Source organism: Simochromis diagramma, unplaced genomic scaffold (genome assembly GCF_900408965.1).
Source record: "Simochromis diagramma unplaced genomic scaffold, fSimDia1.1 OVJJ01000821.1, whole genome shotgun sequence".
Classification (NCBI taxonomy): domain Eukaryota; kingdom Metazoa; phylum Chordata; class Actinopteri; order Cichliformes; family Cichlidae; genus Simochromis; species Simochromis diagramma.
In genome coordinates, this window is record NW_024387547.1 from 71487 (window position 1) to 84517 (window position 13031).

At 45.3% G+C, this 13031-nt stretch overlaps 1 protein-coding gene across 1 annotated transcript in view; it reads left to right on the forward strand.

Annotated features, from left to right (window-relative positions):
• The window catches only part of LOC120727430 (NLR family CARD domain-containing protein 3-like), a 32800-nt gene extending 20078 nt beyond the window's left edge, over window positions 1–12722 (forward strand). The window contains exons 7-8 of the mRNA XM_040021656.1: window positions 11743–11789; window positions 11938–12722. Coding sequence (XP_039877590.1) covers window positions 11743–11789; window positions 11938–12473 — 583 coding nt within the window. The 3' untranslated portion in view covers window positions 12474–12722. The remainder of the gene's footprint in view (window positions 1–11742; window positions 11790–11937) is intronic.
• Window positions 12723–13031: the final 309 nt, after the last annotated feature.

The window sequence follows — 13031 nt, forward strand, 5'->3', positions numbered from 1 at the left end:
TGAGCCCATTTTGAGAAACTCACGCCTCTTCCCATCGTTTCAATCCCAGCGGGCAGCCTTGTGGAGGTTTGAACAGCTGGTTCTGCTTTCTTAATTCTTCGATAAGTCAGGGCCAAGCCAGCTCCGATCAGCCAGAACCCTGTTACCATGGTTCCGAATAGGTAGATATCTTCAGCTCTCAGGCTCACCCAAGCCCAAACTTCTCGTTGAGAAAGGGGTGTCAATTGCATGTAGAGACCAGTTGATCCAATCCATAATTCCTCTTTTAGGTTTTAGAGAACAGACTGTGAGAGAGTGTTCCAGGGAAAAGTAATACAAAAAAAACACGAGACTAGACAAGGACATTAGAGGCTAAGCAGGGAAGCTGAGGGAGAGGAGGAGAGGAGAAAAGTGCGACCGCCTTCGTCAAGAGCAAGAGCAAGAGCAGAGTATTTCAGATATTTGAGGTTGTGCTGAAAATAATGATACCAAACAAGGCAGAAAAACATATTTTAAAGGTGAAATATAGAGGTAAATATAGAGGTAAAAATCAAAAGCAGTCAAAAACGGCCAATTATACCCTGAACCCCAGAGGGTTAAGAAGAACTACCCCAATTCAGAATGTGTGATGTACAGTTAAGAACATGAATGGAGACAGGAAACAACACCAGTATCCAGTATTAGGAGACCGTTCTCATTCCCGATGCGTAACATACTGATCTGTCATGTCCCGAAGCATCCCATGGGAACGCGAAAGATAACCTTCTGCGCCCCTATGATACGCTGCGAATTGTGGATGGAATTAAATGGAATGACACTTCTGGTGGTAAAACACACATTCCAGCCATGTATTCCATCCCTAATCCTATGGTTTAGGTCCCAGATGGCTTGGGGATAGAAGCTCCTCTTGAGTCTCTCTGTCCTTGCCCGGATAATGGGGAACCTTCTACCAGATTGCAGAAGTTGGAACAGTTTGTTGCCAGGATGGGACAGGTTCTTCAGTACCTGCGCTGCTCTAGTCCGGCATCTCCTGGTGTAGGTGTCCTGAAGCGGGAGGAGAGCAACCCTGCAGCAGCGTTCTGCTGTATGGATCACTCTCTGAAGAGGTTTTCGGTCCTTAACACAGCTGTTCCCAAACCAGGATGTGATGTTCTGTGTGAGGATGCTTTCCACAGCGCCTGTATAGAAAATCCTAACCCCAACCATAACCTTATCCCTAACCTTAACCACAACCTTAATCGTGTTAGAAAATGTTTTCCAAAGCGATCCACAAATAAATAAATAAATATACATGCATAGATTCAGTCCAAATGGTTCTCATGTTTCCTCCTGTTTCTGAAAGCGTAACACAGAGATGTTTTGGGTGGCCGACAGCGTAACATACTGACAATTTGTCACATATATGTTATCGCATAATATGTTACGTTTTGAGAACATGTTGGTATTAGTAGGTCAAGGAGCAATAGGAAGTATGGATTAGGAAAATTAAGAAATGCTGGTTAAAGAATTTTGCTCAAATCCACAGCGGAAATAATTGAAATGATAAAGGTAAATGCAAATGAGAGCAAAGAGGAATCGCATTGAAATGTAAAATCAGAAAAACACTGGAGAGGAGCATAGTTCTAATGTTTATGTTCCAATCTGTGAATTCAAAGAAGCTCATAAATGCATAAAAATGACTTCCCCTGGGAAGCGCCAGTTGTGTTAGATCATGATGTAGCAGTTAGAGGAAGGACTGATTGCTCCACTTCTCTTCTACAATACAATATGGCAAGTAGCTAGAGAAAGGGAATAATGGCAGGGATAAAATAAAAGCAGAGGAATAATGATTTACAATAACTGAGGTGAAATAAAAGCATTTATAATAAATTTAATTTCATTATGAGAAATAAAATATCTAAGACAGGCAGTGCTTTGCAGATAAAAAAAAAGAGTTTATAGAAGACAGAAGGTGCATATCAAAGCTGAACCTGATCAAAAGGAACAACAGATTTCTCAAAGTGGGAAACTGAAGACTCCTCAGCGAATCGCAAACTTATTGTGGTGGAGGGGTTTGTGTGCCCAAGGGATCCCAGGGGCTATGTTGTCTGGGGGCTTTTGCTCCCTGGTAGGGTCTCCCATGGCAAATTGGTCCTGGGTGAGGGATCAGACAAAGAGCGATTCAGAACAATCCTATGACAAGACCATCGAGGGAACAGTTCACCCTGCCTGAGATAGCGTTACTGGGTCCCTGCCCTAGAGCCTGGCCCGGGGAGGGTGCCCGAGGGTGAGCGTCTGGTGGCGTGTCCATGGGGTCAGTGGGGTCCGCCGGTCACAGCCCGAGAAAGGGACATGGGCCCATCTTCCTGCAGGCCCACCACCCGCAGGAGGCACCGTAGGGGTCAGGTGCAATGTGAGCCGGGCGGCGGCCAGGAGCAGACGTCCTGGCAGACCAATCCCCGACTACCGAGACTGGAAATTGGGACTTGGAATGTCACCTCTCTGGTGGGGAAGGAGCCTGAGTTAGTACATGAGGTTGAGAGGTACTGGCTAGATATAGTCGGGCTCACCTCAACGCATGGCTTGGGCTCTGAAACCAGCCTCTTGGAGAGTGGCTGGACTCTGTCGCAATCTGGAGTTGCTCCTTGTGAGAGGCGGTGGGCTGGGGTAGGTATCTTGGTATCCCCTCAGCTTGCTGCTGGTATGTTGGGGTTTCTCCCATAGGGAAGAGATGGTTTGTTCCCTTTGCCTTCGGGTCAGGAAAAGGGTCCTGACCATCATCTGTGCTTTTGCGCCAAGTGGCGGTTCAGAGTACCCAGCCTTCTTGGAGTCCCTGGGTGGGGTACTGGAGGATGGTCCTCCTGGGACTCTCTTGTCCTACTGGGAGACTTCAATGCTCACATAGGCAATGACAGCAAGGCCTGGAAGGGCGTGACTGGGAGGAACGGCCTTCTGGATCTGAACCCGTGCTGTGTTTTGTAATTGGACTTTGTAATTGGACTTCTGTGCAAACTACAGTTTGGCCATAAGGAACACCATGTTCGAACATAAGAGTGTCCATAAGTGTACATGGCACCAGCACACTCTAGGCCACAGGTCGATGATCGATTTTGTAATCGTATCACCAGAACTGAGGCCATATGTTTTGGACACTCGGGTAAGGAGAGGGGCTGAGCTGTCAACTGAACGCCTCCTGGTGGTGAGTTGGATCAGGTGGCGGGGGGGGACGCTGGACAGACCTGGCGCGCCCAAACGTACAGTGAGGGTGTGCTGGGAATGCCTTGCAGAGGCCCTGGTCTGCGAGATCTTCAACTCACATCTCTGGCAAAGCTTCAACAGCATTCTGAGGGAGACTGGGGACATTTAATCTGAATGGACCATGTTCAGCACCTCCATTGCCGAAGCCGCTGCACTGAGCTGCTGAGGTAGTTGGTGCCTGTCGTGGTGGTAATCCCCAAACCAAATAGTGGCCACCGGAGGTGAGGGGAGCCACCAAGCTGAAGAAGGAGTCCTACCGGGCTTGGTTAGCCTGTGGGACTCCAGAGGCAGCTGATAGGTACAGACAGGCAAAGTGGAATGCGGCACGGGCTGTGGCAGAAACAAAAACTCGGGTATGGGAGGAGTTCGGAGAGGTCATGGAAAAAGACTTTTGAACTGCCTCGAAGAGATTCTGGCAAACCATCAGGCGACTCAGGAGGGGAAAGCGGTGTTCTACCTGCACTGTGTATAGCGCGGGTGGAGTGCTGCTGACTATGACTGAGAAAATTGTCAGGCGGTGGAAGGAATACTTCAAGAACCTCCTCAATCCCACTGGCATGTCTTCCGTGGTGGAAGCAGCCTGGGGACAAAGGGGATGACCCGCCAATCTCTGAAAGCGAGGTCACTGAGGCAGTTAAACAACTCCTTGGAGGCAGAGCCCCTGGGGTGGATGAGGTCCACCCCGAGTTCGTGAAGGCTCTGGATGTTGTAGGGCTGTCTTGGTTGCCACACCTCTACAATGTTGCGTGGAGATCAGGGGCAGTACTCCTGGACTGGCAGACCGGAGGGTCTTAAAAGGGGACTGGAGGGTGTGTTCCAACTACAGGGGAATCACACTCCTCAGCCTCCCTGGGAAAGTCTATGCGAGGGTGCTGGAGAGGAGAGTTCATCTGTTAGTCCAACCTCTGATACAGGAGGAACAATGCGGTTTTCATCCTGGATGTGGAACACTGGAGCAGCTCTTTATCCTCTCAAGGATCAAGGGTGCATGGCAGTTTGCCAATCCAGTCTACATGTGTTTTGTGGACCTGGAGAAGTTATTCGACCGTGTCTCTCGGGGGGTCCTGTGGGGGGTGCTCTGAGAGTATGGGGTGTCTGGCCCATTGCTATGGGCCATTCAGTCCTCATACAACTGTTGCAAGAGCTTGTCCGTATAGTCGGCAATAAGTCGGACTTGTTCCTGGTGGGTGATGGGCTCTACCAGGGCTGCCCTTTGTCACCGATTCTGTTCATAATTTTTATGGATAGACTTTCTAGGCGTAGCTAAGTGGCGGAAGGCTTTCACTTGGGTGGTCTCAGGATCTCGTCTCTGCTTTTTGCAGATGATGTGGTTCTGTTGGCTTCTTTGGGTGATGGACTCCAGCTCACCTTGGAACGGTTTGCAGCCGAGTGTGAAGCAGTGGGAATGAGAATCAGCACCGCCAAATCTGAGGCCATGGTCCTCAGCCGGAAAAGGGTGGCGTGCCCACTCCGGGTCGGGGACAAGTTCCTGCCCCAAGTGGAGGAGTTTAAGTATCTCGGGGTCTTGTTCACGAGTGACTGGAGAAGGGAGCGGGAGATCGACAGATGGGTTGGTGCAGCGGCCACAGCGATGCGGACGCTGTACCGGTCTGTTGTGGTGAAGAGAGAGCTGAGTGTAAAAGCGAAGCTCTCAATTTACCAGTCGATCTACGTCCCTACCCTCACCTATGGTCAAAATCTGTGGGTAGTGACCAAAAGAACGTGATCGCGGATACAAGCGGCGGAAATGGGCTTCCTCCTAAGGGTGGCTGGCCTCTCCCTTAGAGATAGGATTGGGTGAGAAGTTCGGCCATTTGGGAGGGGCTAAGAGTAGAGCCACTGCACCTCCACATTGAAAGGAGCCAGTTGAGGAGGTTCAGGCATCTGACCAGGATGCCTCCTGGGTGAGGTTTTCCGGGCATGTCCCACCGGGAGGAGGCCTCGGGGCAGACCCAGGACACGCTGGAGAGATTATATCTCTCGGCTGGTCTGGGAACGCCTTGGTGTTCCCCCGGACAAGTTGGGGAGAGGGAGGTCTGGGTTTCTCTGCTTGGGCTGCTGCCTCCACGACCCGGCCCCGGATAAGCAGAAGAAAATGGATGGAAATGGATGGATGGAAAACTGAAGAGAGACCAGAGATTTTCAATTATCCTGGCAACAAAGTTATCAGGTGCACAGATCAGAACTTCATTTTTTTTGTATATTTAAAGACATTTGCTGCCATCTCGCTCTATATAATAAGAATGCAATGATGAGGAACGGATAATTTCAGTCGAAGTTTCAGTCTTTGGACTGAATCAGATTATTCAGGATGACAGTCTTATTTGACATACATCTTGAATTTATTAATGTTATCCCAAGAGAGGCCAGAGCTTGGTTCTTTGCCAAAGGTTACTGTGGCAGGGTGTGGTTTCTATTTCAGCTGAAGGGGAAGGATGTAACAGTGGGTTCAGGGTGTGGCTTCAGGTGAGGCTGACTCACACACCTGACCTCATCATCTAATCATGTCTCCTCTGTAAAAGATGTTGCTGGGACCTGAACAGAAGTTTTTGTTGTGTGTGCTATGGAAGTGGGGCAGCTGGAAAGCTGCACAGTGGAAACCCAGACAATAAAGACATGGAAAACTACAAACACCCCTGTTTCTGGTCCTTCATTGTCACCGTTACAATGGCATGTTATACAGGACTTGTAGAAAATATACTCTGCACATGTCAGTTTTCAGGCACCAGTGGGGTGGGCATCAGATCCACTGCCAAGAAATACTTGATAGATGGTGAAAGAGAATACATGCCCCAAAATGTATTCTGTAACGTATTCCGTTACGTTACTCAATGAGAGTAACGTATTCTGAATACTTTGGATTACTTAATATATTATCATGCTTTTTACAACTACATGAATGTACTATTGCTGTGTGATTTATTACTATTACTGAAGGTCCGCGGCTCTGAACTGTAGTAAAGGGACCTCTGGCTAATACGTCGGGTTCCGTGTCGGGCTCGTAGCTGAAAAATAGCTTTACTTTGTTGTCTGGGTCAACTTTGCTAGCAAGAGACAGAGAGAGGCGTTGAAAGGCAGCTCCAACGGAACTTATTGTTTCAGAGGAAAACACGAACACGGTGTACAGTCGAGTCTTAATAGCTTACTTACAACTGGGCTCGTCAGGCACTCTTCTTGGCTGCAGTGGTTATTATTATATTTACATGCTTCCAGCTCCCGTTTTTGCTCGATGACAGCTCGTACTTTTCCACTCGCCTTTTTCTCCCACCTCGCGCTCACAGACACATAACGGGTATGGCAGTCCATTCTCCCTGCAGCACGGACTACACTGCCCATGAGGCTACATTCTTTAGAGCTATGCCTGTAGCATAGCTCTAATCCTATTAGCTTAGCACAACAACAACAACAAAAAAAGGCGCTCTCTCATCCAGGAAACACGCAGTCGCAGAGAGTGCGCATCACCATGGCAACCGTAACGCTGCAGCCTGGAACAACAGAACTTGGCTGTCAAACAAAACCTAAACAGTCCTGACAGTACCGCCGTGTAATCCATTTATTTCAACAAAGTAACTGTATTCTAAATACCACCTTTTTAAACGGTAACTGTAACGGAATACAGTTACTCATATTTTGTATTTTAAATACGTAATGGCGGCACATGTATTCCGTTACTCCCCAACACTGAGTAGCACCCACAGTGGTATGTGTAGTAGAGCTTGATGATCATACACAGGGAAGAAGTTTAATAAATGGCAATTTTTACACGGAAATAATTAAATTATTAAATTATGCTACTTGGTGTTTAGACTCTCATAGTGTTTAATCATTGATGGTGGTCAGAAAGATGATTGGAGTACAGCAATCATGTCAGCATTGAGTTTAACAGAGTGTCAAAGTAGAAGCGATGTAAAAAATAAAATAGGAGACAAATATTTGAGAAAGCAGACAGATGAGTGAATACAGATCTTCCTAAATGAACTCACAGAGAGAGTAAGTAAGTAAGTAAGTAAAATTTATTTATATAACGCTTTTCACAGATAAAAATCACAAAGTGCTTTACAACACAGGAAATGGGAATATAAAAACAATATAACAGTAAATAAAACAATGTAAAACAATAAAACTATAAAAACAGCATAAGAAGAAATTAATCAAATGCTTTTCTAAATAAAAATGTCTTCAGCTGTTTCTTAAAAGAATCAATGGAGTCCGTGCAGCGAAGAGACAGTGGGAGAGAATTCCACAACCGTGGTGCCACAGTCTGAAAGGCCCGATCACCACGAGTTTTAAAACAAGTGCGCGGTACCACCAGCAGTCTCTGATCTAATGACCTTAAAGCCCGAGAAGATGAATGTGGTTTCAGCAGGTCAGATAAATATTGAGGAGCCATATTGACCATGTAGGGCCCTAAAGGTTAGAACTAAAATTTTAAAATGAAACTTAAAATTTACAGGCAACCAGTGAAGGGAGGCCAAGACTGGAGTGATATGCGATCTTCTCTTGGTGCCTGTTAAGAGACGTGCTGCAGCATTCTGCACAGTCTGAAGACGATTTAAGGCTTATTTGTTAAAACAAGTAAAAAGGCCATTACAATAGTCTAAAGGAGAAGAAATAAAAGCATGAATAATCATCTCAAGTTCAAGCTTTGATACAATTAGTCTGAGTTTAGAAATATTCCGTAAATGATAAAAACAGTTTCGGACCAGCTGCTCGAGCGACATCGAGCTGTCAAATATGACACCGAGATTTCTAAGGCTTGATTTTACATAAGGGTCTAAGAAGCTGATATTCTGTCTAATTTCTGGGACCATGTGGTCTGGAGCACAGAGACAGAGAGAGCCTGTATCAAGGCTTGAGGCTGCTGATATCCTGCACAGAGCACAGAGTATGCAATAAGGCTGAGAGCTTGCAAAGCACAGGAGAAAGAAGAGAGAGAGCCTGCATTAATTCAATTCAATTCAATTTTATTTATATAGCGCTAAATCACAACAAAAGTTGGCTCAAGTTGCTTTATATTGTACAGTATATCTATAATAAAAGATGCAGAGAAAAACCCAACAATCATATGACTCCCTATGAGCAAGCACTTTGGCGACAGTGGGAAGTGTGGGATTATAATATTATTTTATGCCATGTTATACCCCTAATTAAAGATTGTGAATTATTATGTAGTTTTAGTTTGCATTGTTCTCCTGAATTAGAAGAAGGTGATAACTATTACATTTGTTAAACTGATTTGCATTACATTAGACTGCTGATTTATTGTGAATGAATGATATTGTTTTATGATGCATTATACTGCTGAGTTATAAGAAATACTGTTCGCAGAAAGTCATCGCCTTATTTGTCTGATTAGAAGAGAACAGAACATACTGGAGAGGTTTTCTGCCCCATCTCAGCAGGAGCAGATAAACAGGGAGCCAAGGTCGTAGCTTAGGCGCCGTGTGAGAGAAAGAATGTGAATGTTTAGGCTTTTATGACTAGGTGGGGGCCACTAGAGGCTATAAGCGTTTGATCAATGCTCCACCATTTTGAGATCTGATGCTGTCTGCGTACGGTGTCCATCTCCCACGCATGTGATCATTAAAATCATCGTTCGACTCAACCCGGCCGGACCAGTGTTAGTATTTTGGTCTTTCCTCTTGTATCCATCCCCAATATTTGAATCCGTAACAGAAGGAAAAACTCCCTTTTAACAGGAAGAAACCTCCGGCAGAACCAGGCTCAGGGAGGGGCGGGGCCATCTGCTGTGACTGGTTGGGGTGAGAGAAGGAAAACAGGATGAAAGACATGCTGTGGAAGAGAGACAGAGATTAATAACAGATATGATTCAATGTAGAGAGGTTTAATAACACATAGTGAGTGAGAAAGGTGACTGGAAAGGAAAAACTCAATGCATCATGGGAATCCCCCGGCAGCCTATGTCTATTCCAGCATAACTAAGGGAGGATTCAGGGTCACCTGGTCCAGCCCTAACTATATGCTTTAGCAAAAAGGAAAGTTTTAAACCTAATCTTAAAAATAGAGATAGTGTCTGTCTCCTGAATCCAAACTGGAAGCTGGTTCCACAGAAGAGGGGCCTGAAAACTGAAGGCTCTCCCTCCCATTCTACTTTTAAAAGGCCTGCATTGTTGTTTGCTGTGCTGTTTTCTATGCTTTGCTTGGGATTACCATAATGACCCTAATATAATGGAAGAAGCACAGAGTTGCTCCTTTCTGGAACTTTTGGAATTTTTCAATTGCACCAATAGCGTCCATAGAGTTATGGATGTTTGATCTGAAATTTTCACCTTTTTGACATCAGTCCCCGTTCTACTGGCCAGGTTGTCACCTGGACGTAGAGCTCTATGTTCATCGTAGGGCTGCCACAAACAATTATTTTGATAGTCGACTAGTCACCAATTATTTTTGCGATTAGTCGACTAATCAGATCATCATCCACTGGACGTAAAACGTACAGCTTATTGCACCAGCAGCATCTGCTCTTATATAACTATCATTAGCTTACAGCTTTTAGTGTTTAAGGTCCGTGCTAACTAAAGACAAGATGATAGTTTATTAAATTTTAATGACATTTGCAGATTGTTTCGGTGAAGTTTAATAAACTCCTTGCTATCTAAAATATAACAGGACAACGGAGTAAATTCTGGAGCATCTCACACTTCTGATGATCAGCTGTCTGCTTTACGTTTATTCAGCTGTGTAAAAACTATAACTTTAATCTCAGCCAAACCGATTTACTCAGGAACAAATAAAATACTAAAAAAAAAAAAGCCAAACAATAACATTTTGAAGTTATCTAAGTGACTTATATTTAACCTGAGTAGCGAAAGACAGCGGTGGGTTTGAAAACGATTTGCCGGGAGTCCGGTGTTCTCACGGCTCTAGTGAGCCTAGCCCCCGGCTAGCTATCGAGCTAGTGGGTAACAGACATCTCCGAAAACGTCGGAGCGCTTTTGAAAATATGTGGTGTCTTGATAAACTGAGCAGATATTTGAGGTTTACACAGCTACATTCTCGCCTGAACATATGTTAAACGTTTATTTTGTGACCCAGAAAGAATAATAAGAGTAATATTAAAACTAACCAGCTGCCGCCATTGTTAGAAACTGAGCAGGGCTGCGCTATGAATTCTGGGACACAGCTTCTTCTTCGGGGTTTAACGGCAGCTGGCATCCTTGTACATGCAGTGCTGCCATCTTCTGTTTCAGTCCGTTATTACACTCTTAAATCCTGCTACTTATTCCTGCGTCTTTTGTGATCTTACAAAGCTTCAAACGACGCGTCGACTATTAAATCAGTCGTCGACGATTTTGATAGTCGACGTAATCGTGACTAGTCGACTAATCGTGGCAGCCCTAGTTCATCGGTGTGATGCTTGCACTGCCCAAAAGCCCCTTTCAACAGTATCAGGTGGGGGCTTTCATGGAACAGCTTGGGGTAGACATCCTTGGCCTTTTCCCTACCACGAACCCAGGAAACCACTAGTGTTCAAGGAAGTCTGCTGGCGTCTGGGTATCAAGAACACATGGGCTACACCACTGCACCGTCAGAGTGCTCTAACTGCACCCTTGCCACCCAGCTTGCCATCCCGACCTTCCGCAAGCAGCGCGACTGGGACTGGCACTACATCTTTCCATTAATGGTCTGTCGCAAGGCAGTCCAAGAGTCCACTAAGTGTACTCATGCAGCCCCTAACCTTTGGACATAAGCTTCATACTCCAGTGGACTTGGCATTTGGGCCTTCCCCTGAACCAGAGTTGTGAAGTGAACCTGGATTGCAATACCTCCACAATCTCCGAGAATGGTTACAGGAGGTACACAAGCTGACCAGACAGACTCTCCTTGAGGTAGGTTCCCGGCAGCTTATGATACTCACTGCAGGGGTAAGTTCTTGCACCTGGGCAGCAGGTGCAAATTTATATATGAGGGAGGAAGAAAGCCCTCTCTCCCAAACTGATGGGAGTACTAATGGCTGTGCGTCCTTAACAGATTCTCAGTCATGGTTTACAGGTTGTGGCTGGTCAAACAGAATAGGGTGGTTGTGCTCCATGGTGATCATCCAACACTCTACCAGCCCAATTTGAGCCTCAAATCCCAACTTCAGAAAACACAGAGGAACCCTAAAAGCTGACTTGATGACAGCGTTGGCTTCCTCAACACGTGAAATATTTTGTCATGGACACTTAAGATGCTGGGGACCACAAATCACATAGGTGTGGGCTGTGTGGCATGTTGGGAGTGGCTAAATGTAATCTCCCAACATGCCTCTGGTAAACTGTGGTCCATGTTAAGGTTAGGGAAATTGTGTGCCTGTAGCTGTTATTGTGATATAACTCTTTCAAAGTTCAAAAGTCTTCAAAAGCCATTCCAAAGAAACGTTTCATTAGCAGTTTGATGCACATATGGATTGAAGTGTATTTGTGAAAATGTCGGACTGTTCCTTTATCAGTGTCTAACAGTATGTGTGTCCATGTGTGCATGCTGAAAGAGACTGTGCTGCTCTGACCCCCCTCCTCCTTTCAGGGTGGAGCCTGCTGGAGTCCGATGGTTGAGACCAGGTCTGAGGAAGTGTAAGTGTGTTTTTAATGGGATTCATGAAAACAAAGCAGCACACATTCAACCATCTTCATCATGTCAGGAGTCATCATCAAAGTGTCAATCAATGAACAGATGATGGATCAATAACTGCAGCTGGATTGTGTTTGTTCTCTCCATCAGATTCCTGTCAAATCACAATCGACACAAACACAGTCCACACAACCCTGAAACTGTCTGACAACAACAGGAAGGTGACACATGTGGAGGAAGTTCAGTCATATCCTGATCATCCAGACAGATTCGATTGGTGGTCACAGCTGCTGTGTAGAAATGGTCTGACTGGTCGCTGTTACTGGGAGGTTGAGTGGAGAGGAAGGATTCGTATATCTGTGAGTTACAGAAAAATCAGAAGGAAAGGACGCACTGAAGACTGCTTGTTTGGATCGAATGATCAGTCCTGGAGTCTGAGCTGCTGTGATCTTCAGGGTTACATTGTCTGGCACAATAACAGACAAACATCCATTTCCTCCTCCTCCTCTGTCTCTAACAGAGCAGCAGTGTATGTGGACTGTCCTGCTGGCACTCTGTCCTTCTACAGAGTCTCCTCTGACACTTTGATCCACCTCCACACCTTCAACACCACATTTGCTGAAACTCTTTATCCTGGATTTGGGTTTAATTATTTGTCTCCTGGTTCCTCAGTGTCCCTGTGCTGAGTGGAGTGTAAAGAGTGTCTCCTGTTACAGAAACACTCTGACTGTTGAACAGATAGTTCAGTCTGTACATGTCTGTCTCTTTCACTCACAAACACGTTTTCAGATTCATGGATTCAATCAGTTGATGTTTGAAACTCTTCTAAATGATTCCTTGTAAACTTCTTCCTCTTCAGCCCTTTAAAGATGCAAGCTCCCATTATTCCAGGATCCACATGTTGTTTTTCTGTCTTTTTCCACTTTCCACTTTCACAGTGAATATTAAGGCATTGTTTTTGTGCCTCTATTTTGAGAATACGTATAAAAAAAGAAAAAAAAAACCCCACAAGGTGCAGTACAAGCAAAAATTAGCAAAATCAGTACTTACTCCCATCCAGTCTTTGGGAATTTCTCCTTACAGTAAAGAGGCTCATCTGCCGCCTGCCGCTCAATGAGAGCTGGCATTTCTTCAGTGGTCCCTTGATTAAAATATAAAATGTTAAATATTGCATAACAATAAAAATAATTCAAGCAAAGAAGCCTTTATAGTAGTAATGTAGTAGTAGTAGTAATAACAGCAAA